Below are 23,490 nucleotides of genomic sequence, written 5' to 3'. Positions count from 1 at the left end.
TAGGTATTATGAGTTGAATTGACCTTAATTTTGACATTTACAGCCACACTGAAGATCCTAAGTATAGAGCTATGTAGGAAATATTCAAATTTCAATAGGTTGTTGCTTGCACTGAAGAGTCGTTAAATAGTTGTTTATAACAAAGTTTATTACTCGCTAAGATTGGATAATTTGTCAGGCTGAAGGAGACTATACAATGCGAAGCTTGGAATTACCATGCTAGGTACTTGTGCCTACCATAAATTTTGTGTCCATCGTACCAAGGAAATGGACATGGATATATATCTTCAATCCCATAATCTCTCATACAGGGGAAGCTGTGACTGTTGAAGATGAGGTTGTGGTGATCAACTCCATCGTTCTTCCTCACAAGACACTTAATATGAGCGTGCAGGAAGAAATCATTCTGTGAGATAATCAAGCTTTGGAAGGATCAAAGCTTGGTCCCTGCTTCAGTGATATAATCATACAAGTGTAACAAACTTAACAGTACATCACCAATTTTTATAAGATGCCATATAGGGAGATGTTTATCTATATGATATTACCAAATCTATCCAATATGGAACTGCATGTAAAACTTTTAACCCTAGCAAAACTTCGGTTTATGATATTCTGACTTTTGTAGAAGACATAATTGCACTGCCCCAATTCTTCCAGCTGATGTAATCTACACATCAGCTCTGTAGCATAGACGCAATCTGAGTACTATGAACAGCCATCTCTAACATAACAGGAATGTCGTATATCTCTGCTATTGATTGTACTTTTCTAACTTGTTGGATCATCTATGCACCTTGAGAAGTTAATTGGTCCCATACCCCAGTGAAGCAGGGAATCTGTCCATCCTGATTTGGTAGCAGAGAATGGATAAAAGCTAGGAAATCCTCTGTGCCACCAATGAACCAGAGATGGAATCAGTGAGAGAAAAGAAACAAAGTTGGTATTCTTGTGACTTCCAAGTCATTCATGAGGCCGTAGATCCAATTTATAAGCCTGAATTTCCATGGGAGATATGAGGACATGCCCTTCTTGAGCACCTTCCTGAAACTGCTCACTGTAACCAAGCATCTCCGTGTCATCATGTAAAAGGTTTAGAGAAGTTGCTTTTGCGTTCAACACTGCAAGCCCCTTGAACATGTCAAATAAATTGACAGGCACGTCGGCCACGCTCATACATTCAGACCTGCCCTTCCTACAATATGAAGAGTCCCAGTGTCGTCTTTGCAAAATCAGAACAAATCTAGCCTCTTGAAGGGGCTGTTGTGAGTATTTAGAAGGGCGAGGGACCTTGAAGTTCACTACATGCAAGTCACAGGGTAAGGGAGCCGCCAAAGGAGAGAAAGATCTAGGAGGTGGCTGCACAGATATCTCCTGAGACTTCTTGGCAATAAATACATGTACAGGATAATTCAAGTGTGCACCAACCAACTGTGATAAAAGAGAGGGACTTAAAGGATAAGAGCTTGAGACAGGATCTGCAATTTGTGAAATGTTGGATTCCAGAAGGATATGAAAGACAACATTCATCGGACGGTTATCCATCACTCCTTGGCCAAGACCACGACCATCATCTCTTGTTAGACGGCGATCAAGCATAATCTCTAAATATCCATTCTTAAGGCTTGCCACACCAAGTGATTGCCGAGTATGGACAGAGAAGCGCAGTCCATTGGAGGCTTGCATGAATGCTAGAGATGGCATTGGATAGTAATTTCCCTGTGGGGGGATCTTGTCATAGGTCTCTCTACGGCTCATTTGGAACCCATTCAAATCAGAGTAGAAAATCCTCTTATTATCAACATCAGTCTTGTACCTAGCTATCAACTCTCTGTCATTGAATTCATGTCCAAGAAGTTCAACATGATATTCCTTCTCAATTAGATGTTCTTGTATGGTCTTATCACCATTATAAATGCGGGTACTATGGGAAACTGGGCTTTTGTCATATGCTGTCTTAGGACAAGAGTACACTTCCTGAACCAAATGGCCCTCTGAGACCACCAATATTCCACCTGCCCGGACGATAGGCTCAGCATCACCATTTGGTTTAAAAAGATAGGCTCCACTTTCCGTGCTTGAGTACATACCTAGTTCTTCAGCAACAATATTTTGGGAACCATCAATATTGCTTATTTTCTGCAACAACCCAAGGTCGACTTGGAAGGTGAGTTTCCTATGTTGATTACTGATCTCGATGGCGTCACCTTCTACTTTTGAGCAAGCATATGGAGCGGGACAGGGTACATCATCAGCACTGGAAATTTGAAGTCTTGCCGGTTTGGCCTTTTCACATCCCACAAAACCATTAGCAACATAGTATGTTTGCAGTCCCATAGGAGGGATAGAAGCTTTCCAGTAAAGACGATGATTTCCAGTAAAATGTTTGCTTCTACCATGGTGCAATTCAGGAGAAATTTGGCTTTTTACACAGGTCCAGTTCGAGTCCAGAACTGTTACATCTGGTCTTTGAACAACAACCATGATGATCTCATTTCTTGTTTGTTCCAGGGGATTAAATACAACCACAGTTTGAACTGTCCCTTCCTGAGCGCTAATGGCTTTATGTACTGGTTGAGCATCATATTTAGATCTCACTTGTGCTGGCTCGAATTGAGCTGGGTTATGATCATTTTTCTCATGGCGGATGCCCAGCAGCACTTCTATGGCCTTGGACATGAAAATCTGGAGGTCCTGTAAAGCCATATGCATCCGTGTCCCATAGTCTTTAACCACATGATCCTTTGCAGTACCAGTCACTCCGTCATGATGCTGAAATAAAGCTAGGTTCCTTCTTGCAGCTGTCAGCTTGTAAGAGAATCCAGTCGGTAATTTTTCACACTGTGCTCTCTGGCAATACCCCAGCAAAAAAGCCATCATTATTTCAGCACTGCGAAGTGTCTGTTCGAGTACACGATCAACAGCCTTGAAGAAAGGCCGGGAAACATAATAACCACTCCAGTAATCCTGTTGTCTATCAGCATAAGTAAAGAAATCACCTGATAAAGATGGAAAACCACCTCTTTGAGCAGATCCAACCTCATGATGACGAGAATAATTAACTCTGTCAGCCTCTTCATGTAGAGTTTGGAAATAATCTTCAAGAGTACCAAACTTTGCTTCAGCATTCAAGCTAGGATCAGAGTTAATATAATCAAACAGCATTTGATAGTTCCTAAACTGAGCTTCAGCTTCATCAATGCTGATGTAACGGAAATCATCTCCAAGGGGAACAAGCAGTGTATTTGTTCGGTACAATGTCGATTTCTTCCTATATTGATCTAAAAGCATATTCGCTCTCTCCTTCACATTCTCCTGGGTGGTCTCTATCGGATGTTTTCCCCAAGGACAGAGCTCATATACAAAACCCCGCATACGAGCAAAGTCAAACTGACAACAGATTGCAGGCTCTGGCCCACAAGTATGTGGAATATCATAAGAATAGAACGGCATCATGTGGACAAACATATCAGTTGTTTCCTCAGCATCCCAGCTCTGTCTCCATACATATTCCAAATTTTTAGTCAAAGCCAGTTCCTTCTTCAACTCATAATGCGTCCTCTGTATAAGCATGTTCTCAAAACCCATGCGACGGAGCAGATATGCCATAGTTGATGAATAACCAAAAGGATCTATAGCCCAAGAGTTTTTAGGAATAACTCCAACAGTTTCATTTAACCACATATTTCCTTCAGTTATCTGGTTAAGAATTGCAAGACAAATTAGGACGAACTTTTAAAATTGTTTGAGACTAATTTCCACTACCATCAGCAAATATTTGAAGAAAAGAAGCAGTGACAATATTTTAAACTCTATCTGCAGTACAGACCAGCCACACACTAGCTTCTAACTCTCCAAAAAAGTAAAGTCTCGGAAATAAAAGTTGCATCTACTAAAGAAACCAACGATAAAGCTTATATCTTTAGGCTCCAAGAAGTCAGTAATTTAAGGTTCCAGTTTTCCAAGATAAGTACAATCAAACTAGTTTTGATACAACCAAGCAAAAGACACAAGAAGACTAGACCCAATGTGCTATAGCTTGTTTCCATATAGAACAACCTTGTGCTAATCTTATCATAAAAAGCAATCACATAAAATTAGAAAAAAAAAAACTATCCAGGATGCAGCAGTTGACAAGAAAAGCAAACTTATTGTGGTAAACTAGCAAATCAATCAAATACAGCCATGGAGGAATACGAGGAACTGATTCTAGAAATGCCTCCTGTTTACCTGTTCAAGGATCGCAAAATAATGTGAATTAGCCTGCACAAAGAAAAATAAAGTATAGCAGTTAGACATCATTAGCTAACTTGAGAAATTATGATAATTATGTTACACAATCAATGCTAACAAAGCAAGACCCCTGTGGAGAGATGGACTCATCTGTGAATGGAAAAAGCTAATAATTTTCAATAGTTTTCCTTCCAGAGAAGATGGAGATGCTCATTCTGATTATAATGACCGACAAGATTATTCCTTTACAAGGTTTGCACTTACTTCACCAGAATTGAGGCAATCTAAGCAAAATTTTACCATACAAGTAAAAAATCGGGGAAAAAAGGGACAAAAAGTAGGTTACACTCACAACTGGAAAAAGGTTAAGGAGTATGAGATGACTATTTCATATATTCAACGTACATATAGAAGTATGGAAAAATGTTTACATGACAATCGCAAAAGTTCCCAGCACACTGATGTGCAAATCATCACAAGAGCAAGAACATGAAGCTGAAGGCAAATATTTGTGGGTCCACCACAGACGCGTAGTTTTCTCTTTCCAAGCTGACATCTGAGTGGACTTTTCTTAGGTTTCCTTCTAGTTTTCTCTTTCCAAGCTGATGTCTGAGTAGATTTTCTTTAGGTTTCCTTCGTGGAATGGAGGTTCTGGGGCTCAACTGAAATAAGTTTTTGTTTGGAATGGGTTTCCCACTTTTAGTTTCTAAACCACAAAGGATATGAAAAATATAAGTTGCAATGGCTTTTCCCATTCAGATTGTTCCAGTATGCCAAGCAAATCAGCTTCAGTTGGTTCCCGTAATAAACAAAATCAGATAAGTGACTACCAGAGTAGCAATCGTACCAGCCTGTATCATGTACCTAATTAGTATCAAATATATCTGTCGGAGCCCCTCCTAAATCCATCATCATCCATCAAGGAGATCATGATGTGCAAGCTGACTTGTTTTCAGTGCTAGCACAAACCAGTCACCTATGTTACTAAATGAGTAAATGACATCTTACAGAGTAGTTCCAAGATTATAATTAATACTTTTAGTTTCATTTTGACATCTTGGACTGGTCATAACTTCAAGTACCTCAGGTATTCCTTCAATTTGCTTATCAGATGACTTCATATGGCACGTTCTCCACAAGGACCACAACTAATAAACATCGACCAAACCAGCTAAAAATGAATAACCACAAGAGCATTCACAATAGAAGAAAGTACGCTTGTGTATCAACTAGAAACCACGCATGTTAGGCTATGAACTTACCTCATCATTCATCACCCAGCCACCACCAACAATTTCCAACTGCCCATTCTTCACTAAATTGATGAACGACTCTCTTTTGGTATCTGAAGCATCCCTCCACCATCTCTCCAGATAAGACATCTCTTCCCAAATAAATTTTCGCCGACTATCCTGTACAATCCGATCATAGATAACAGCAAATAAACAGCAGACTCTAAAACTCGGTAAACCAATAACTCCGCTATATAGTAAAGGTTGATGATAAAACCCCTCAATAATTACCACTAACAGCGCACTAGAATCGTATTAGAAGGCCATTAAATATCATTTGTTCTTGTTTTTTTTTCTTTTTCCTACTGGCACCAAAACAGCATGGCCCCCAACTCCAAACTGAATTAGAGTCATGAAATGAAAACCAACCAAAATTATAAGCTGCCGTTTGGCACAAGCATTAGTATTAGTATTACCTTAGACAGCGTCTCCACAATTGTATCCAGAATATGCCTAGACTGCCTATCATAGTACTCCTCGACGGTGAGACGCCAACCAGGATCATTATGCGAATGTGGAACCACAAATATCTTGAGTTTCTCGTTATCCCACTCGTTCCCTTTATAAGTAACCTTCCAGCCTTGCTTCCAGGCCCCGCCATCTTTGTCCAAGAACTGGATCTTGTCGTACAAATCCTTTGTCGTTATGTCCACGACGGCAGCCGAAACGGCGTTGCTGCTGGCAGGCGATTTGCGGTAAACGGGCTTTCGGGCCCTGCCGGAGAACCGGGTTCCGGCAGCCCGGAGGTGGGAGGAGAGAAGGGGTTTAGGGAAGCCGTAGCTGAAGACAATGAGGAGGAAGAGGAGAAGAGAGACGGAGAGTCCGATGGTGAAGAAGTTGGCGAGGATGAAGTCCTTTAACGCCGTGCGCCTGCGGGATTTGCGGGGTTGTTTTGCGGCGTGTTTGGTGGTTGATGGGAGAAAAGAGTGGGTCCAGCCGCCTCCGCCGCGGCGGGAGGAGAAAGCCATCAGAAAGCGGTGGTTACAAACCGATGATGGTGGTGGTAGTGGAGATAGATCTCAAGGAAGACGACTGTCGAGTGTCGACTTGTCGAGTCTATGTTATACAACGAGGACTGTTAAATGAGAACACTGGGAAATAGTCCAGCAATCTGGTCATGGGCGTGGGACCACAGTTCTTTTTTCCCTTTTTTTTTTTTTGAGTCTTCTTCTAAGGTAACAATACAAAATCGATGGGATTATCAAATTGCGAACAGATATTAACCAGTTTGGAGTCGACGATTTTTCTTGTATTCGTAATTTGTACTAGAATTTATTACCCCCCGCGGCAAAAATAAAAGGCTGTAAAACATTATAACCTTTTTCTGGTAAAATATGAACCGCATTCGGGTACATTTCTTCTTTAAAAACCAGCATTTTGAAATACGTGGTTATGGGTATGGTGCAAATAAAATAATATTTTCAAATAATTGACTATTCAATACATCCAATCAGCTAGCAACTAAGAGAATTTTAAAAGTCTATTTGGGTGTAGGCCAAGAGATTTTTTGACCTGTATTCTAAAAAATTCAGGCTTTTCAGTGGGTTGTAGGCACTTGTTTCGGGACATCTTTGTATCCCCTTTCTCTAATATAGAGTATAAGTAGGTCTAGAATAAATTCTATCGTATTCATGAAAAAAAAAATACATCCAATCAACCAAAGGTGCAAATTGCATAACATTTTGTTTCAAGGGATGAAGTACAAATTAAATAAAAGTTCAAAAGAATTAAGTGTGTTTAAACTTAGGGCAAAAAACCTCAACGATGAATCAAACTATCTTTTTTGTTTCGATTCAACCACTCAACTAACTAATCGGTACACTCGTGACTATTTTGTCAGATTTTGCTTTTAATCTACAAGCTAAATGTGTCCACTAAACTTTTCAACTCAAAAGAAAAAAATTTCAACGTCTGCTAAACTGTTCTAATCGTATACTTTTAACCGCTCAATTAATTTTTTGATTCAAAATGATCACTCGACTCACAAATACGTATATCAGTGGCCATTTTGTTCAAATTCGGTGTTAAATATAACAAAATGAGTTGCATGAGCATTGCACATGCTAAAAATCATAAATAAATTCATCCAAATAGATAAGGCAAAAATCTTAAATTTAGCCATTGAACTATACAAAACAATATATTCTTAGTAATCTTTGTTCAAATTGGATACTCAACTCACCAAAATAGTATCTTAACGAGTTTTCATTAAAAATTTATCATTAGATCTACTATTTTCATTCAAATTTCATGTTCTTGGAAGCAATACATAATAACTTCAATATATAATTTAGACTTTTTGTCAAAACTTATAAATTATAATATATTAAAGCAACTACTCAATTTTAAATTTTATTTTTGTTAGTTAAAAAAATCAAAACTCTAGATGAAAAAAATTTAAAAAAATTGATCATATGAAATTGTCCTTGTTTTTTGTACGTGAAATGCACATAGAGCTCATTTCGTTAGCGTTCATAGAAACACTTGACTAAATGACATAGTATGTAGATTTAAGAGTTCAATGACTATATTGAAACAAAACAAAAATTTATTTGAGTGATCAAAAGTGTACGAGCGAAATAGTTTACTGGTCATTGGAGTTTTCAGATTTGGATTGAGAAGTTCAGCGGACATATTTGATCTTAAATTTTGACATGTGACTTGCATGTGTTAGGTTTATTTCGTAAATTATGAGAAAAACTGATGAAATGACCACAAGTATACTAATTAATTAGTTGAATGGCTAAATTGAGATGAAAATAGTTTGATGATTAAAAATTGACGTATAAAATGGTTTAATGGCCACCAAGACCTTTTATCCTCAAACTGACAATTTCCAAATTCTCGTAATTGCATTAAAACTGACAAGATATTTTCACTGTGTTAAATAAAAAAAAAGTAAATAGAAAATAGAAAAGCGATATGGGTGTAATGATTAAAACAGAAACAAAATAGATAGTCCTGGTTGCGCTTTTCCTTCTGCTGAGAATCTAAAGCAATCAAATCGTGCATATGTTTCTTTAATTTTAGGAGGGGGCTAAATTAACGCCTTCCATGTTGAGTCCATGTCCTGTACATTTTACTTGATAACAATGGCCTTAGCTTTTAAGTTTATTTGATACTTTTTTATAATTTAAAGAAACATATTTTTACATAGGGAAAATAGGAAAAACAGATATTTGCATTGTAGTGGAGAATATTTTCAAACATTTTACAAGTGTATAACAATATTAATTTCTAATTTAAAATAAACTTAGCAACCTAGAACTTTTCAATTACTAATAACGATGTAAATAGTAGTGTCTATATATTTCAGTTGTATAAAATTAAAATCTAGACAGTTTTCAAGGTGGAATATGCAATCATATTGATTTAAAACAAACGCCTCCATTTGGTCACATTTGGTTATGTATAAGTGTTAAAAAAAATTTTAAACAAAATAAAGGTTGTAGGTCATAATAGAAAAAGAGGAAAAAACTAGAGCGGCTTTAGAGAAAAATAAATGTTGAAAAAAAAAAAGGAATTTTTATATAAAACTCACGATGAAGATCAGGGTGTGAATGTTTTCCTTTCCAAAAATTTTTTTTTTTCCCCTCTAGAAAAGATATTGCTATATTTGATTTGATGCTTAAAAGTTAAGGGTACAAGTCTAACGCATACAAGATGTGAACTTAGTATGAATAGGTGTGAATTTAACCTCTCCCTTAACTTTATTGGGGCATCACAGATCTAAAGTGTATCATTTTAAGTTTTGCAACCCATATCGATCAAATTCATTGCTGAAAAATTCACTCCCGAGTTACGCAACAGTACTTTCAGAGGCAAAATAGGAACCAAGATTTATTGTGAAAGTACTTTCAGAGGCAAAAGTACTTTCATTTTTTTCCCTTTTTCCATTCTTCTCAACATATATAGAATAAGAGCCGAAGGCCTGTAGTGACCTGGAATGGTTTTCGTCGTCCTCTCACGTGCCGCACATGTGAGTCACCAGCCTTTTTTTTCCCGCGCGATGCGCCGACGCCTGCATGTACTTCCTCTCTAGGGTTTTCTTAAATTTCCTCCGCTGCCGCTACCGCCGCTTTCTTTCTTCTCTCCTCCTCTCCTTCGCCTCACCTCTATCCTCAGAAGCTAAACCCATCCCAACGCCAACAGATTACTCGCGCGGTCCTGCAGTTTCACTACTGCTGGTGGCAACAGTAGTAGTAGTAGTAGGTAGGACCATAGCTGTCACACTCAAATGGACCAAAATGGTACCGTTAATTCCCGTCATCGTCAATTGCCCTCCTCTGACAGATTTCTCGGCGTTTTCGCTCTGACTGAACGAAGCACTGCTCTCACTGCTTTCTGGAGACAACTCTGCCTCCAGAGCTTAACGAAGACGACGTGTTCTGGACTGGTGACTTTACTGAGCTTCATGGCCGGTCCTCTTCCCCTTCCTCAGTCATCAACATGCGCCAGATCTCTCTCTTTTTTTCCCCTTTCTCTTGGTTTTGGGTTAAAACCTTCATTGCATTGAATTTTTTTCACTTTTTTTCAGGTTGCAGGTAGAATGATTTTTAATTTCTGGACTCTTATTCTCTGTCTAAGATAGAGTTGGAAGCGCAGAAGCATCTTCCGCAGCTTGCTCTGTTTTTTGCCCTTTCTAAGGTACTACCTTCTTTGTTCTGATGTGCTTTCCCATTTTTTCTATTTCCCTTGTTCAAGCTTTTGTGGATTGTCCCTTGTTCAAGCAACATCGTTAATACTCGCATATAGTTGGTTCACACCATTTTGAAAGACCTCCACCCCAGCCCACCGCGCATATCATATCACATATGTTGCCGGCGGCCAACCTCAGTGAGTATTGCTTACAAATCAAACTGTACTTTGAGAAGAAATAGAGAGTTGGTCCGATCGATCAGCACTTCCCTTTATTAATTCCCTTTGTTCAATTGTTGTTTTTAATTACTACATGCAATGCCTTTGGGTCTAAACGTGAAAGTACATTCTTGCTTTTACAAGTACCGGCTAAAGTAAGAATATGTTTTATTATTATTTTTAGTGATTAATACGGAACAAAATCAATTGGCAGAAAAGAAAACACAGAGGTAAATTTAGCAGCTTCATTTTATCTTGAGAATCAAGTTACTTGAACTCACTCCCATTCATTTCCATTCAGTCAGTCAACCTCCCCAAGAAGTCCAACTCCCCAACCCCCTCCCGGCCAGAGTCTATTTAAAAAAAAAATGGGGAGAGAGTTGGCGGGGAAGAAGCAAAAAATTGGGACCTTTGTAGTCAGTACCGTGCGATGATCTGATGAAATATACATATATCTTTTAACTTTTAGAGCTGTTAACTTGCAAACCTATTTTTGGTTGGTTAGCAGTAATTAGGCCTTATGTGAATCAATTTTTTTTAAAAAGTGACGTGTGAAACTAACTTGGTGATACAAATTTGTAGGTCATTCGCAGTTAAGGATGACATATTTTGCTTGTTTGAGGGAGCACTTGATAATCTAGGGAGTCTGAAGCAACAATACAGGCTTCCAAAGTCTTCAAATGAGGTGGCTTTGATGATTGAAGCGCCTTGACAGGGCACGTTATCCTCCAAACCATGTTGTTGGCCACCTGGAAGGGAATTTTGCATTTATTGTCTTCGGCAAGGCCACCTCCACCTTGTTTGTGGCTACTGTGAGTGATCTTCGCATTTCCTTACCTACCAATTTGACTTAATTGAAATGTTTTAACAGTCTGGTTGGTGATGTTGTGACAGGATGAAAAGGCTAAGGTTCCTCTATATTGTGGAATCACTGCTGATGGATGGGTAGCATTTGCAGATGATGCTGACTTGCTTAAAGGTGCTTGTGGCAAGTCCCTTGCATCTTTCCCTCAAGGTAAATTTGATTCTTAGGCGCTCAATTCAGCCATCAAAGAATTGATTCTTAAATTAATGAATACATTAACTGCTTGTGTTAAGGAACACTAAAGTTCCTTTCTTTTTGTTAGTACATCTTTTCTTTCAAATTTCTTTGCTATGTTGAACAATTCCAATCTTGTAATGTGCGTTGATGTCTGTTTGTTCAGGTTCCTTCTTCTCCACAGCTTTGGGTGAACTGAGAAGCTATGAGAATCCGAAGAATAAGATCACTGCAATTCCAGCTAAAGAGGAAGAAATATGGGGAGCAAAGTTCATGGTAAACAGATGAGATTCTCTCTATGTTACCAGCCAAATAACACAGAAAAGAAAAAAAAATAGTGGAAACCTTTTTTTTTTTTGGAATCCAGGAACATATACTCAGTGAGGTCATTTGGTCCCTTATTAGGGGGATCTATTGGTCAAAGATGATTGTTTATCATGTGGGCTTGTCTTAAAATCATGGCTTAGATTCACTCTGGTTTGGTGATGCTGAAATTTGTTCTCTTTTGCAATATCTTTTTGGTGATATTTTCCAGGTGGAAGGGCCAGCAGTTTTTGCAGTCACAAAATAGAAGTTCATAATCTCCTCCGCCTGCAATGTGCAAGTTGTTAAAAGACAGGAAAACAGTGGAAGGGGATTGGAAAGGAAGGGGGGTGATTTCTGGGACCATGTAAAATTTAGTGGAGCTGTCGTTCCCTTAGTAGCCGATCATCTTCAACAAAGACCAACTAAACATAGAGCCAAAAATTGTACTCCTGTTCTAGCTCATGCAGGGAGTTGAAGGCCCATCTACAAAGGAGTAAGGAGATTACCTTGTATCAAATATTTATAGCTCCTTCTTTATGAATTAAAGGCTGCCGTGAGATGTTAGTGATTTGCTGCAACTTTGTCGGTCATTAGTAGCTCTAACAAAGTCTAATATGAGTAGTGGCAAATTTGATGCTTTATTATTATAGATTTTGCTTATCATGCCTTGATATTTCCGATGTAGAAAATGTTCAATTTAGCAAGTTAATACGCCTTTCATCCTTTTTTCTGCCTTTTGCTTTATATCCTCTCCGATATTTTCCTTCCATATCATATGCTTGTCTTGGGCATCTTCTCTTTCTATACCTCCGCGCACCGCGCGGATTATACCTCCTAGTTTTAATAGACACGCAAAATAGCCATACATACAACGACTAAAAGTCACGACGCCCACATTCTGAACGCACTTTTAGCTAAGGGAAAATCGTTCAAAACGTCCGTCGTATTTTATAAGATAATTTTTTTTTCGTCCCTCACTTTTAAAAGTATAATTTTACGTCTCTTACAAATTTACATTAACCAAATTTGATCCATACCTAGGTTTCCGATTAGTTTTTGACCGGAATCCACCACATGACTTGCATGTGATCATTTTTAAGGGCAAAATTGCCAAATCAAAATTTTACATAATATGATTCATAGTTCATCACATTTCACAAAATGAATTATTTTGTCCCTAACATTTTATAAAATGAATTGTTTCGTTCTTCACATTTCAAAAAATAAAATTTTCCATCCCTCACATTTTTCAAAATGAATTTTTTCATCTCTCATTGATCATGTGTACGAATAGCTTTTTTATCCCTCATTTTTTCCTCACATATCTATTTGATTTCACTTGAGCAGTATGAATAGTATGTAATATATCTCTATTTGATTTCACATGCTATTTGTACTGTTCAGGAGAAATCAAATAGATATATACATGGATTTAAAAAAAATTATTCACACACATGATCAAAAAAAAGATAAAAAATTCATTTTGAAAAATGTGAAGGATGAAAAAATTCATTTTGTGAAATGTAAGGGACAAAAAAATTTATTTTATGAAATGTGAGGGATTATGAATCGAATTATATAAAATTTGATTTGATAATTTTGCCCTTAAAAATATGATCACGTGAAATACACATGGTGAATTCCGACAAAAAATTAGTCGAAAATCTAAGTAGAGACCAAATTTGACCAATGTGAATTTATAAGAGACGTAAAATTACATTTTTAGAAGTGAGGAAAGAAAAAAGTTATTTTACAAAATGTAAAGAACGTTTTGAACGATTTTTGCTTTAGTTAAATATGGCTTTTGAACATTTGTTCGATTTATAAAGAATGATGCATTAATTACCTATGATCATGGTAGCCAAGTAAAACACAGAGCATAAAATTAAGTAGAGTTCTATGATCCATTAAGTAGAGTTCTATGGTCTGCGCCGACGAAATTAAATGCATCATTGAATATAAAATAAGAGTTATCAAATGACTGAATGATGCGGTAATATATGAGTAGATTTGAATCATGATATTGTACCAAAAAAAGACTATAATATTTTCCAAAAATTCATAGTTTCAAGTATAAATTACAAACCTAATTTATTGCATAACAAATTGTGAACTTAATATTAATGAATTAATTTTTTTTCATAAATTAGTTTTACAAAAGATATTTTAGTGAATTAGCGCTTGTCTAGTTTTTGTAACTAAGGGTGCGTTTGATAAAATTAAAGTCTGTAATCTAAAATCTGAATGCATTTAATTATTGAATTGTTAAATATTAAATTAAATCTGATACATTTAAGTGCATATCACATTCAATGATAAGTAAAAAGATTTTCACTTAATTTTGAAAGTAAATTTTGTATAAAAAATTCAGTGCCACTGGATGTTTAATTTTTTATTATTAATGGTATGAATATGTTAATATGTGCCCCTTATGTTTTCTTCAGCCAATGCACCTTCCCTGGAAGCCCACTGGAATCCAGCAACAACAGAATCTTTAATTTCATTCAGGTATTGTACTCTAAGGGTGGCAATTTCTGACATGACCCGAAAACACGACACGAATCTAACACAAAATTAATAGGTTTGGGTTGAAGTTTTGGGGGTTCGAGTCAGAATCGGGTCGAACCCGATGAATCCGAAAAGAAAACAGGTCGATTTCGGGTCAACCCGTGGTGACCTGATATGACCCGATATGACCCGTTTACAAATTAAAAATAATTTAATAAACATAAAAATTATTTTATCTAACTAAACTAAATCATTCTTTTTTTTCAAAGGCATTAATTACTTAATCCTAAATGAATTTATTTACCTTGTGTGAAGTTAAAATTATTACATTTGGACAAATAATATAATTCGTTTTAATTTATTTTATATTTGGTTTGGGATAAAAAAACTTTTACGGTGTTTAATTTATTTTGGATTTGATTTGAAATTATTTATTTAAATTTTTATTACTTGATGATGTAATTAATTTTGTGAGAAATTGATTTTATTAGAATTTACAGTGATAAATTAATAAATTAAAATTAATTTTCGGGTCATTTCGGGTCGACCCGCCAACCCAAAATTTTCGGGTTCGTGTCAGATATACTGACCCGTCACGGGTTGACGGGTTGGGTTCGGGTCAACAGATTTTTTGGCGTTTGCCACCCCTATTGTACTCCCTTACACATATCAACCACCATGTTGGGGCCAGTAGTCTCAGGACCAAAGCACATCGATTCTGAGAGGTGTGTGTGTGTGGTACTTAAGGTCCATGGACATACTTGGAAGTCAGCAATTGCCTTTTGAGTATGTTGGTGGAATTACCTTAGGTAATTGTGTGTATTTGCCGCTTAAAATTGACAAAAAAAAAAAAATTCATTAATTTCAAGTAATTGGGTCATGAACAGGGCCGAAAAAGAGACACAAGGAACAATATCAGAAAGTTAATTCCACTCACTCTGTACCAGATATACACTATCACAAACGCGCACTGGCGGTTGAAATAGGAAAAAATAAAAAGAAAAATAAAAGTTAGTACTATAGAATACATTCTATTCCATGTCCAAGCAAACCCTTGAACAATAGAGGTGCAAAGGCGTTTCTTCTGTGTCTCAAATCTCATCAGCTGGGATTCTCTAGTAATATTCCCTAGCTCCTCCCGATCCATCGGAGCCAATACGCTCAGTGCCGGATCCCTATTTTACACCAATTCGCCGGTAAACCTCCATTCCTTCCCCCCACTGATTTCCTTTTATATCTACTTTTTTGGGTTCAAGATCTATATATTGAATGTGTAGATCTTTCCCGTAGATTTAGGTGTCTTAAACTTTGTCTAAATTAAGTTCATGAATAGGGAATTTCAATTCGGATTAGATGACACACCAGTTGTAATCGATTATACGTTCGGAAACACGGAGATCTTTATAAATTCAGGGGTTGGAATATTTTTTGCGGGCTACAACTAGATCATGCTTAGACGGAAAACTGGTGAATAATTGATCATTTGCTGCTCAAGATAGTTGTTGATTTTAGGCTTACATATCTTATAGCTTAGGGGCTTTATCCGTCTTTGGTTTCATTTCCTTTATTTATTTATTTTGGTTTGAGTAAAACGGTGAAAAAGTGTTCAAAAGATTCTTTCTTCTTTTTTTGTTTAATGGACATAATGTATTTTATCCTCAAGGGCATGAGGTATTTGTGGGATGTGAATTGTTTAGATTAATCTAATGATCAGAATGGAACATCTGATTCCAGATTAATGTCTACAATGAAACGTATAATTGCGGATTCATGATAATATTCATTCCTCTTTCTGGGGATTGAGATAACTGGATGTCATTGGGTTAAACTGATTTTCACTGTTTCTTTTTTCTGTCATTAGGATGATGACACTATTGCTTAGGGCTTTTCATTTTGCCAGTAATTTAAGTTCACAAAGCATTCTTCTGTCTACTTTGTCCACCCGTGAGCTCGTACCTTTCATTGTACTCCTTTTCAGGCATACATCGATAATTAGTGCCAATTAATGACCACTGTCACATGACCATAAGTTTCAGCAAAGTATCCACATTGCCTAGGATTTTTGGTTAAATCAGTTTCTAGTATTATAGTTCAAATTTGCTAGCCTTTCAGATTTTTTTCGAGCACTTGTAATTTTGAACAAAAAATGCACATTTGATTTTGATCTGTAATTACAGGAGCAGATAGCAGCTGTATAAGTGTGACTTAGAGGAGGTTGCAGACATAAAAATCTAGTGCTAAATTAATCAAGAGGTAATAACATAATGCCGGCACAGAAGATTGAAACGGGTCATAATGACACGGTTCATGATGTTTCTATGGACTACTATGGAAAACGAGTTGCAACAGCTTCATCTGACTCCACCATAAAGGTTATTGGTGTGAATAACAATAATACTTCCCAGCACCTTGCCACTTTGAGTGGTCATCAAGGTCCTGTTTGGCAGGTTGCTTGGGCACACCCTAAATTTGGCTCACTTCTTGCATCTTGTTCCTATGACGGTAAGGTTATCATCTGGAAGGAAGGTAATCAAAATGAGTGGTCACAGGCTCACGTGTTCAGTGACCATAAGTCATCAGTCAATTCTATTGCATGGGCGCCACATGAACTTGGGCTCTGCTTGGCTTGCGGATCCTCTGATGGAAATATTTCAGTGTACACAGCTAGGTCGGATGGTACCTGGGACACCACAAGAATAGATCAAGCTCATCCCGTTGGAGTGACCTCGGTTTCATGGGCTCCTTCAACAGCTCCTGGTGCTTTAGTTGGAACAAGTATCCTTGACCCTGTTCAGAAGCTAGCATCTGGTGGTTGTGACAATACTGTAAAGGTCTGGAAACTGTATAATGGCATTTGGAAGATGGATTGCTTCCCCGCTCTTCAGATGCATGCTGATTGGGTGAGAGATGTTGCTTGGGCGCCCAATTTGGGGCTTCCAAAGTCCACTATCGCTAGTGCTTCACAAGATGGTACTGTTGTCATATGGACTGTAGCTAAAGAAGGTGATCAATGGGAAGGTAAGGTTTTGAGGGACTTTAAGACCCCAGTCTGGAGGGTCTCATGGTCTCTTACTGGAAATTTGCTGGCTGTGGCTGCTGGAGACAACAATGTCTCCTTGTGGAAAGAAGCTGTTGATGGGGAGTGGCAGCAAGTCACCACTGCTGACCAATAGATTTCAGATTACTCTGTTTTGGTACTTTTGTTGGACGACCAGTTCCATAGTTTTTATTTCTTTCTGATTTTGTTTGAGTGGGTGTCATGTGATTACTAGCAGCATTGAGTTAGATTATATGAAAGGAATTGAAAGTTTGAACCATTTCTCATGCGCAATTCATTTGTTTAATGATCTGATTGATATTCTAGCGACCAAATTTGTTGTGGCTCTATCGTTAATAGTTTTGGGGGCCTTTCCTTTTTGGTTTGGTCAGTGCGCTGTACCGTCGGCTGGATGAATTCGAATACAATTGTTTGTGAAGGTTTTTGGGCATATAGATTTATTAATTCAGAGCAATTGACTGGCTCTCAGTGATAGGAGAACTTGTTGGCCGATGTACATCTCTTTAGCAGTTGCAAGTAGGGCTGCAAATGAATCGAGCCGCTCGCGTCAAAATCAAGTTCGAACTCGAGCTCGAGTATATATATATATATATATATATATTATTTTTTTTTATTTTAAGTATATATATATTTTATATTTTTTTAATTTTAATAGTAAAATTACATATATATTCTTAATATTTTATTATTTATTAAGAAAAAAAATATTATTTTATTTATTTTTTAAAAAATAAAATAATTATTTTTTATTTTTTTCGAGCTCGAGTTTGAAATTGTCAGTCGAATTCGAACTCGAGTTCGAATTCAATTAAATTATATCGAGGTTCAATTTTGATTAAGTCAAAACTCGATTCGATTCGACTCGTTTGCAGCCCTAGTTGCAAGCGATGCCGTTATTGATTGTTCGAAGCTGTAGACTGTAGTGTTCCTTGTAACTTTTGAAATCAACTTAATCATACAAAACCACGACTTTGTGTCTCTTAGAAAAGCGAATCAGAAAGGAAAGCGCATTCCTAAAAGCTAAAACTGAGAGGGTATATGCTACTGTTACTGGTAAAAAGCGTAACTCGCGAGGGCGCTTTGGGTTTAGCGCGCTTAGGTTCCAATTTGAAAAAAAAAAGCAGCAAAGGCTTTTTCCCCGCCCGAATCATAAGGGAAACAAAAGAAAATGAACAAAGGAAAAGGGAGATGCCCCCTCGGCCCTCCCTGCTTCAAATCCTCATTCTCAAACGCTCCTCTGCAATCACATTCTTGTCTGAGACATTATGAATAGCGAGCGTTTGCCCGCCATAGAACTTATCATTTCCTTGTTCCTATTCAACTTTTCTGTCTCTTACTTGTACATATGCGTATACCTCCTCCTCAATCTTGATTCAATGACAGCTTGTATTCGGCGTAAAGGAATGTGGTCCTCGCATGCCTCTCGTGATTCCGAAAGCAAAAACCCTCCATTTTATTGCCGCAAAGAGAAATCCCTTAGCGTCTTATGCTCCAAGTATGCACCAGTACTATATCTTGTGATCATCGTATAGAACTAATTTTCCATTTTTTTTTCTTGTTTTATCGAATTATTTTTCTTGTTCTCAATAACAGCTTCTTGAAGCAGTACAACAAAGACGGTGTTGACTCTATTGGAGTAGATCATGCTGCCTTTCAATTAGGTAGTCTTGTATTCATCTCCTATGTTTTCAGTTTTTCCGCTCCAATTTTACGTTTTCCTCTTTCGTCTCCAGATAAAAAATACAGACGGACCGAAAGACCTCTTCTTCTGAATGTTATGGTATCGCCTCTTTATGCGGTTGTTTGCAGGTGTTGAGCGGAGGCGGATTTATGATATCGTCAATATACTAGAGAGTGTTGGGGTAATTCTTAACTGGTTTATTCGTATTTCTTTCGCTGATCTAAGCTGGAGTTTTAAATTTTTTTTGTAATTTGAAGGTTTTAACTCGAAAAGCTAAGAACCATTACTCCCGGAAGGGTTTCTGATTTCAAAACACCATAACTTGACTTTTATTGAGAATAATAATCGAAAATCCTTAGCAGTACACTACAAAGGCTCGAGTTACAAACATGTATTGAGTGATTATGTCCACTTTTATTAGTGTTGTTTTTTTTATTGCCGTGGCTTCTACTTTTGATTGATTTTGAGTATGGGTGCAGGTTTCGACTCTTGAGGGCAAATGAGGAGGCTTGATCAAAGTAGCCAAGTACTATTGAGTAACGGAACCTAAAGCAAATTCCAGCCACCGAGAGAGCCATTAATCCACACTGTTAGCTGGCTGAAAGTAAGCAAATTCCTCCATTTCACTCCTGTGGTGTTTCATCTATTTCTTGAAGAAGAGACTAAGATTAATTCCAGCATAACATGACAACATTTCGTAATATCAAAATACTTGTACCATCCTGGAAATTGTAAAGGAACTGAAAATCGACACATTGCAAGTATGATGAATGCACTAAACAGCTATCCGAGACAACCAAAATTGATGAGGAGTTAGGGTAAACTTTTCACTCTATTGGCCCAACATTGAAAAAGGTTTAACTACCTGTACACACCATTTTCCATGGTTTCTTTAATATTTCTCTTGGAGAATTTGCCCACTTCAAATACTTAATATTCCAGTATTGGCATTCCTAAGGTTCAATGCTCACCTAGGCCCTCTGATGTTGACCCACAGAATCAAGTGTAATACATAGGCAAAGAGTATCCTAATTAGCTGACCCTATCTTTCCTTTGATTTAGTTAATACTTTCATTAACCATACATTTACAATAAATCGGACACCCTCAAGCAGCGTGTGGGGCCACAAACAATTCAACTTGTCTTCCATTAAGATTTCACTTGTAAATTAACCAATTGACCCGCAAAATTACACGTCTAAGATACTGGTAAACTGAGACAGAAAAAAAAAAAAAGATGAAGTAATTTGAATCGCAAGTATATCGCCTTGAAACAGGGTTAAACACAGTCGAAAACTTATTTCACTAATCAAGAGCCTCCATAGAGAAATGGAGCATTGCATGTTGTCAACAAAGTGATTTAAAAAAAAAATAATTGCAGAGTAATGATTTAGTGCATTTATTTCAAAATTACATCAAAACTCTAAATATGTTTGATTTTAGAACCCATGGTATGTAAATGTTTTGCCCTCTCAACCAATAACAATTAGTTGCCAATAAAATGATGGAGAACTACCAGTTAAAAAACAACTGTGAAAATAAGAGAGGACTCTCAAATCTGCGGTTTTGAGAAGAAATTGTTGACAGAAGGCATGATCTGGGGAGCCCTATTACGAACAAACTTTCTGAGAGCATGTTCAGCGTACTTCTCCCCTTCTGCATGGTTTTCAAGAACTCCAGCAGCTCTGTTCTCCTTGGTCACCCTTGATTTCCATAGACACAAAGGTCAGTAACAAATCAAGTACATTTAGATGTTGAATTAGGGGAAGCCCCCGTAAGTATGTTTTAAGTGCATGGATGAAGTATATCCATGATAAAGCAAGATGAAGATTCCAATTTACTTTCATAGGCATGCAGCATACTGCAAATAAGCTAAGGATAAAAGATTACATTCAAAATTCACATGTTTTCTGAGAAGAAAATCGCTGCTTTCTGCATTACTCTTATGAACAAACACACAGAGCGAGGTACAAAAACAAACAGGGCAATATAATTCAAACAGCATTCATCAGCCACTTGCCCATTTTTGTTACAATAGTGAAAATGATCCTGCTTGCTCAAGGCAAGGAAAAGAGTACTTAAGCGCAGCAATTACATTGTGATACACAAACATCCAGCAAAAGAGAGAGAAGGGGGGTTTATTTTTTTGGAGAGGGGGGTGTGTGTGTGTTCAGAAGAGGGGCTTCGATCTGTACGTGAATTCTCAGTGAAGCTTTGATAAAATAGAACATGAAGCAAAACCAAAGAAAGCTTTGATTCAGCAAAAGAAAGCCTTCGTGTAGAGTCTTTAACGAAATAAACAACTATCAATAAAATCGCTAGATCTTATCCGGGAAGATCCCCAAAACCTAATGCTAAATCTGGATTTAGCAGTCAAATTTTGATTTCGACAATTTTAGGACATAGGATTTAATTAATATCCATAAGGCCTCCCTGTTTAATTGTTCTTTTGCAAAATGAAATGCCTTCAAGCATTCGCGATGTTCTTCTCGCATTTGTATATGTTTGATATCTCTAAAGCAGTAGACGATAAAGGATACATGAATTTAGATGATAAAAATGAAAAATTGAGGTACTCCATAAAACAGCAGTACGCCTAAACTTCTTACAGTTTAGGACACAATCGAACATTTAGCTAAAATTTCAGAAATGATGAAAAAAAATAAAGACATAATTCACCATCAAAAAATACGTTTGTTTGTCAGAGAGAGAGAGAGAGAGAGCAGGAGAGCGAGCGTAGGGTACAATTATGAGTATCATACCGGACTTCCGGGTTGATGCAGATGTTGCGGATCAATTGCGCCCCGCAAATACCGACGGCCACCCCAACTGCTGCGAACAGCGGATATACCTGCAACCACACACACACACGCGTATACGTAACACACCCCTCACCCATCATACCAAATCAATGGCCAGATCTAATCATAATACTCCTAACAAATCCATGAGAATCGCCTAAATTGCTACGTACTAGTTAAAACAAAAAGATCAAAGGGAGAAGCCAAAGATCTAGGGGAGGAAAAAGTTAGAGAGAGAGAGATCGGACCTCGGGCCTAAGCCATCTGTTGACGGTGGATGACGCCATAGGACCAGAAAACCAATGTGCACACCGAAATTTTGCTAACAACTCTGGATTGGAAATACGAAATGCCCACGCCTCCACCCCAAAGCCTGCTAATATATGCCTTGCGGCGGCGCTGACGAGTAAGCGCTGTATCTTTTTTATTTTATTTTATTTTGATAGAGTAGAATTGTATTAAAATTAAATTAAAAGTTAATCTTATACACCATGTCATTAGACGCATAGCGACTAATTTGAATTTGAACTTGAATTTAAAATTTAAAAAATATATGTGTCATACAGTCAAATCTTTTATACACTAGTGTTTTTAAATCCAAACCAAAAAGTAAACTGATTATAAGTTTCTAAAAATTGGATGATTTCAGCATAGCATCATAAATATATTTAATTATATACTAATTAAATAGCATGAAAAAAACACTTATGTATGTATGTAATGTAACAACATGGAGAAAAAATTACCTATATTTTTGTCACTCTATTTTTTGTTTATCCTACTTCTTACAATTTTAAAATCCTCAAATTTGACTCCAATTTAATATTTTAAATTTTAAGCGCAAGTTAACAAGTCTACAACAAAATCATTAAGACGGGCTTGAAAACAAATACCAAATTAAGTTTGCAAAAACAAATAATGAAGAATGTTTTTGAAATAGTTATGATTATCCAAAACATTTAGTGTGTAAAGTTAATAGCGTGAAATACTATGAAACTTTGAGCATTCGTATCGCAGGATGTTTTCTTCTCTCTTCTCTTTTAAGCTTTGTTTTAGGTGCTTAGATTTATAAAAGTTCGCTTCAAATCATTCGTCCCCAATTTTGTCTTTGTTATGTCTATCCCATCTTTGTTTGTTTATGTTGGTTTTTTGGAGCATATATTAAAAAACAACACCTTAGTGATGTAAAAAAAAATTTATATGAGACTTGTATTGAAGGTAGAAAATGAGTTTATGTTATTTATTAATCAACTCACTATTTATAGTGATTACATGAAACAAACTAACAAAATATTCAACTAACAATTATCCTAAAAATCTCAACAAAATATAATCTTCTTTTACTAGCAAATCTTAGCTAAAATATTTGTTAACAAACCAACATGATCTTTGGTTAACAAATATTCTTATTTTTCTAATAACTAAATTATTTTGATATCAAACATAATCTAGCAAAATCTGTAGGAAAAGTTGGCATATTTCAACAGTTTAATTGTCACGTGTACTGTGCTGATAAATTTATTTTCTAATATAATCTTAAGAGTTATTGATTGTATAACTTATCCACAATAGAATTGTAAAAGTTACGGGACATGACATATGAAATTCGGGACAAACGATTTTAAGTAAAATTCAGTAATGTGTTTGGATTGTAAATTATTACATCTTATTTACACGTATTAACTTGATTGCATCATCAACATATTTTTTAATCTT

At 36.7% G+C, this 23,490-nt stretch overlaps 3 protein-coding genes and 1 pseudogene across 4 annotated transcripts; 2 read left to right on the top strand and 2 right to left on the bottom strand.

Annotated features, from left to right (window-relative positions):
* Positions 1–404: 404 nt before the first annotated feature.
* On the bottom strand, positions 405–6,559 carry LOC113753004 (alpha-mannosidase 2). Its single transcript, XM_027297078.1, has 4 exons — positions 5,942–6,559; positions 5,496–5,645; positions 4,231–4,263; positions 405–3,699 (listed from the first exon to the last, which is right to left on the bottom strand). The coding sequence occupies exons 1-4, from the start codon at positions 6,491–6,493 to the stop codon at positions 964–966; spliced, it is 3,471 nt and encodes a 1,156-aa protein (XP_027152879.1). The 5' UTR covers positions 6,494–6,559; the 3' UTR covers positions 405–963.
* A 3,203-nt stretch (positions 6,560–9,762) lies between these two features.
* Positions 9,763–12,457, top strand: LOC113752805 (annotated as a pseudogene).
* A 2,776-nt stretch (positions 12,458–15,233) lies between these two features.
* LOC113751818 (protein transport protein SEC13 homolog B-like) lies at positions 15,234–17,711 on the top strand. Of its 2 annotated transcripts, none has more exons than XM_027295972.1 (2): positions 15,234–15,431; positions 16,419–17,711. In XM_027295972.1, exon 2 carries the CDS (start codon positions 16,500–16,502, stop codon positions 17,406–17,408), a length of 909 nt encoding a protein of 302 aa, XP_027151773.1. In that variant the 5' UTR covers positions 15,234–15,431; positions 16,419–16,499; the 3' UTR covers positions 17,409–17,711. The 2 variants fall into 2 exon arrangements, with proteins under 2 accessions (XP_027151773.1, XP_027151772.1); XM_027295971.1 differs by having other exon boundaries at positions 16,413–17,711.
* A 2,628-nt stretch (positions 17,712–20,339) lies between these two features.
* LOC113753125 lies at positions 20,340–22,141 on the bottom strand. The gene is made up of 3 exons (XM_027297222.1): positions 22,023–22,141; positions 21,736–21,824; positions 20,340–20,676 (listed from the first exon to the last, which is right to left on the bottom strand). Exons 1-3 carry the CDS (start codon positions 22,059–22,061, stop codon positions 20,526–20,528), a joined length of 279 nt encoding a protein of 92 aa, XP_027153023.1. The 5' UTR covers positions 22,062–22,141; the 3' UTR covers positions 20,340–20,525.
* Between the last annotated feature and the right edge of the window lie 1,349 nt (positions 22,142–23,490).

The sequence above is a fragment of the Coffea eugenioides genome, chromosome 11, assembly GCF_003713205.1.
Source record: "Coffea eugenioides isolate CCC68of chromosome 11, Ceug_1.0, whole genome shotgun sequence".
NCBI classification, from domain to species: domain Eukaryota; kingdom Viridiplantae; phylum Streptophyta; class Magnoliopsida; order Gentianales; family Rubiaceae; genus Coffea; species Coffea eugenioides.
This window is presented reverse-complemented; position numbering and strand designations above follow the sequence as displayed.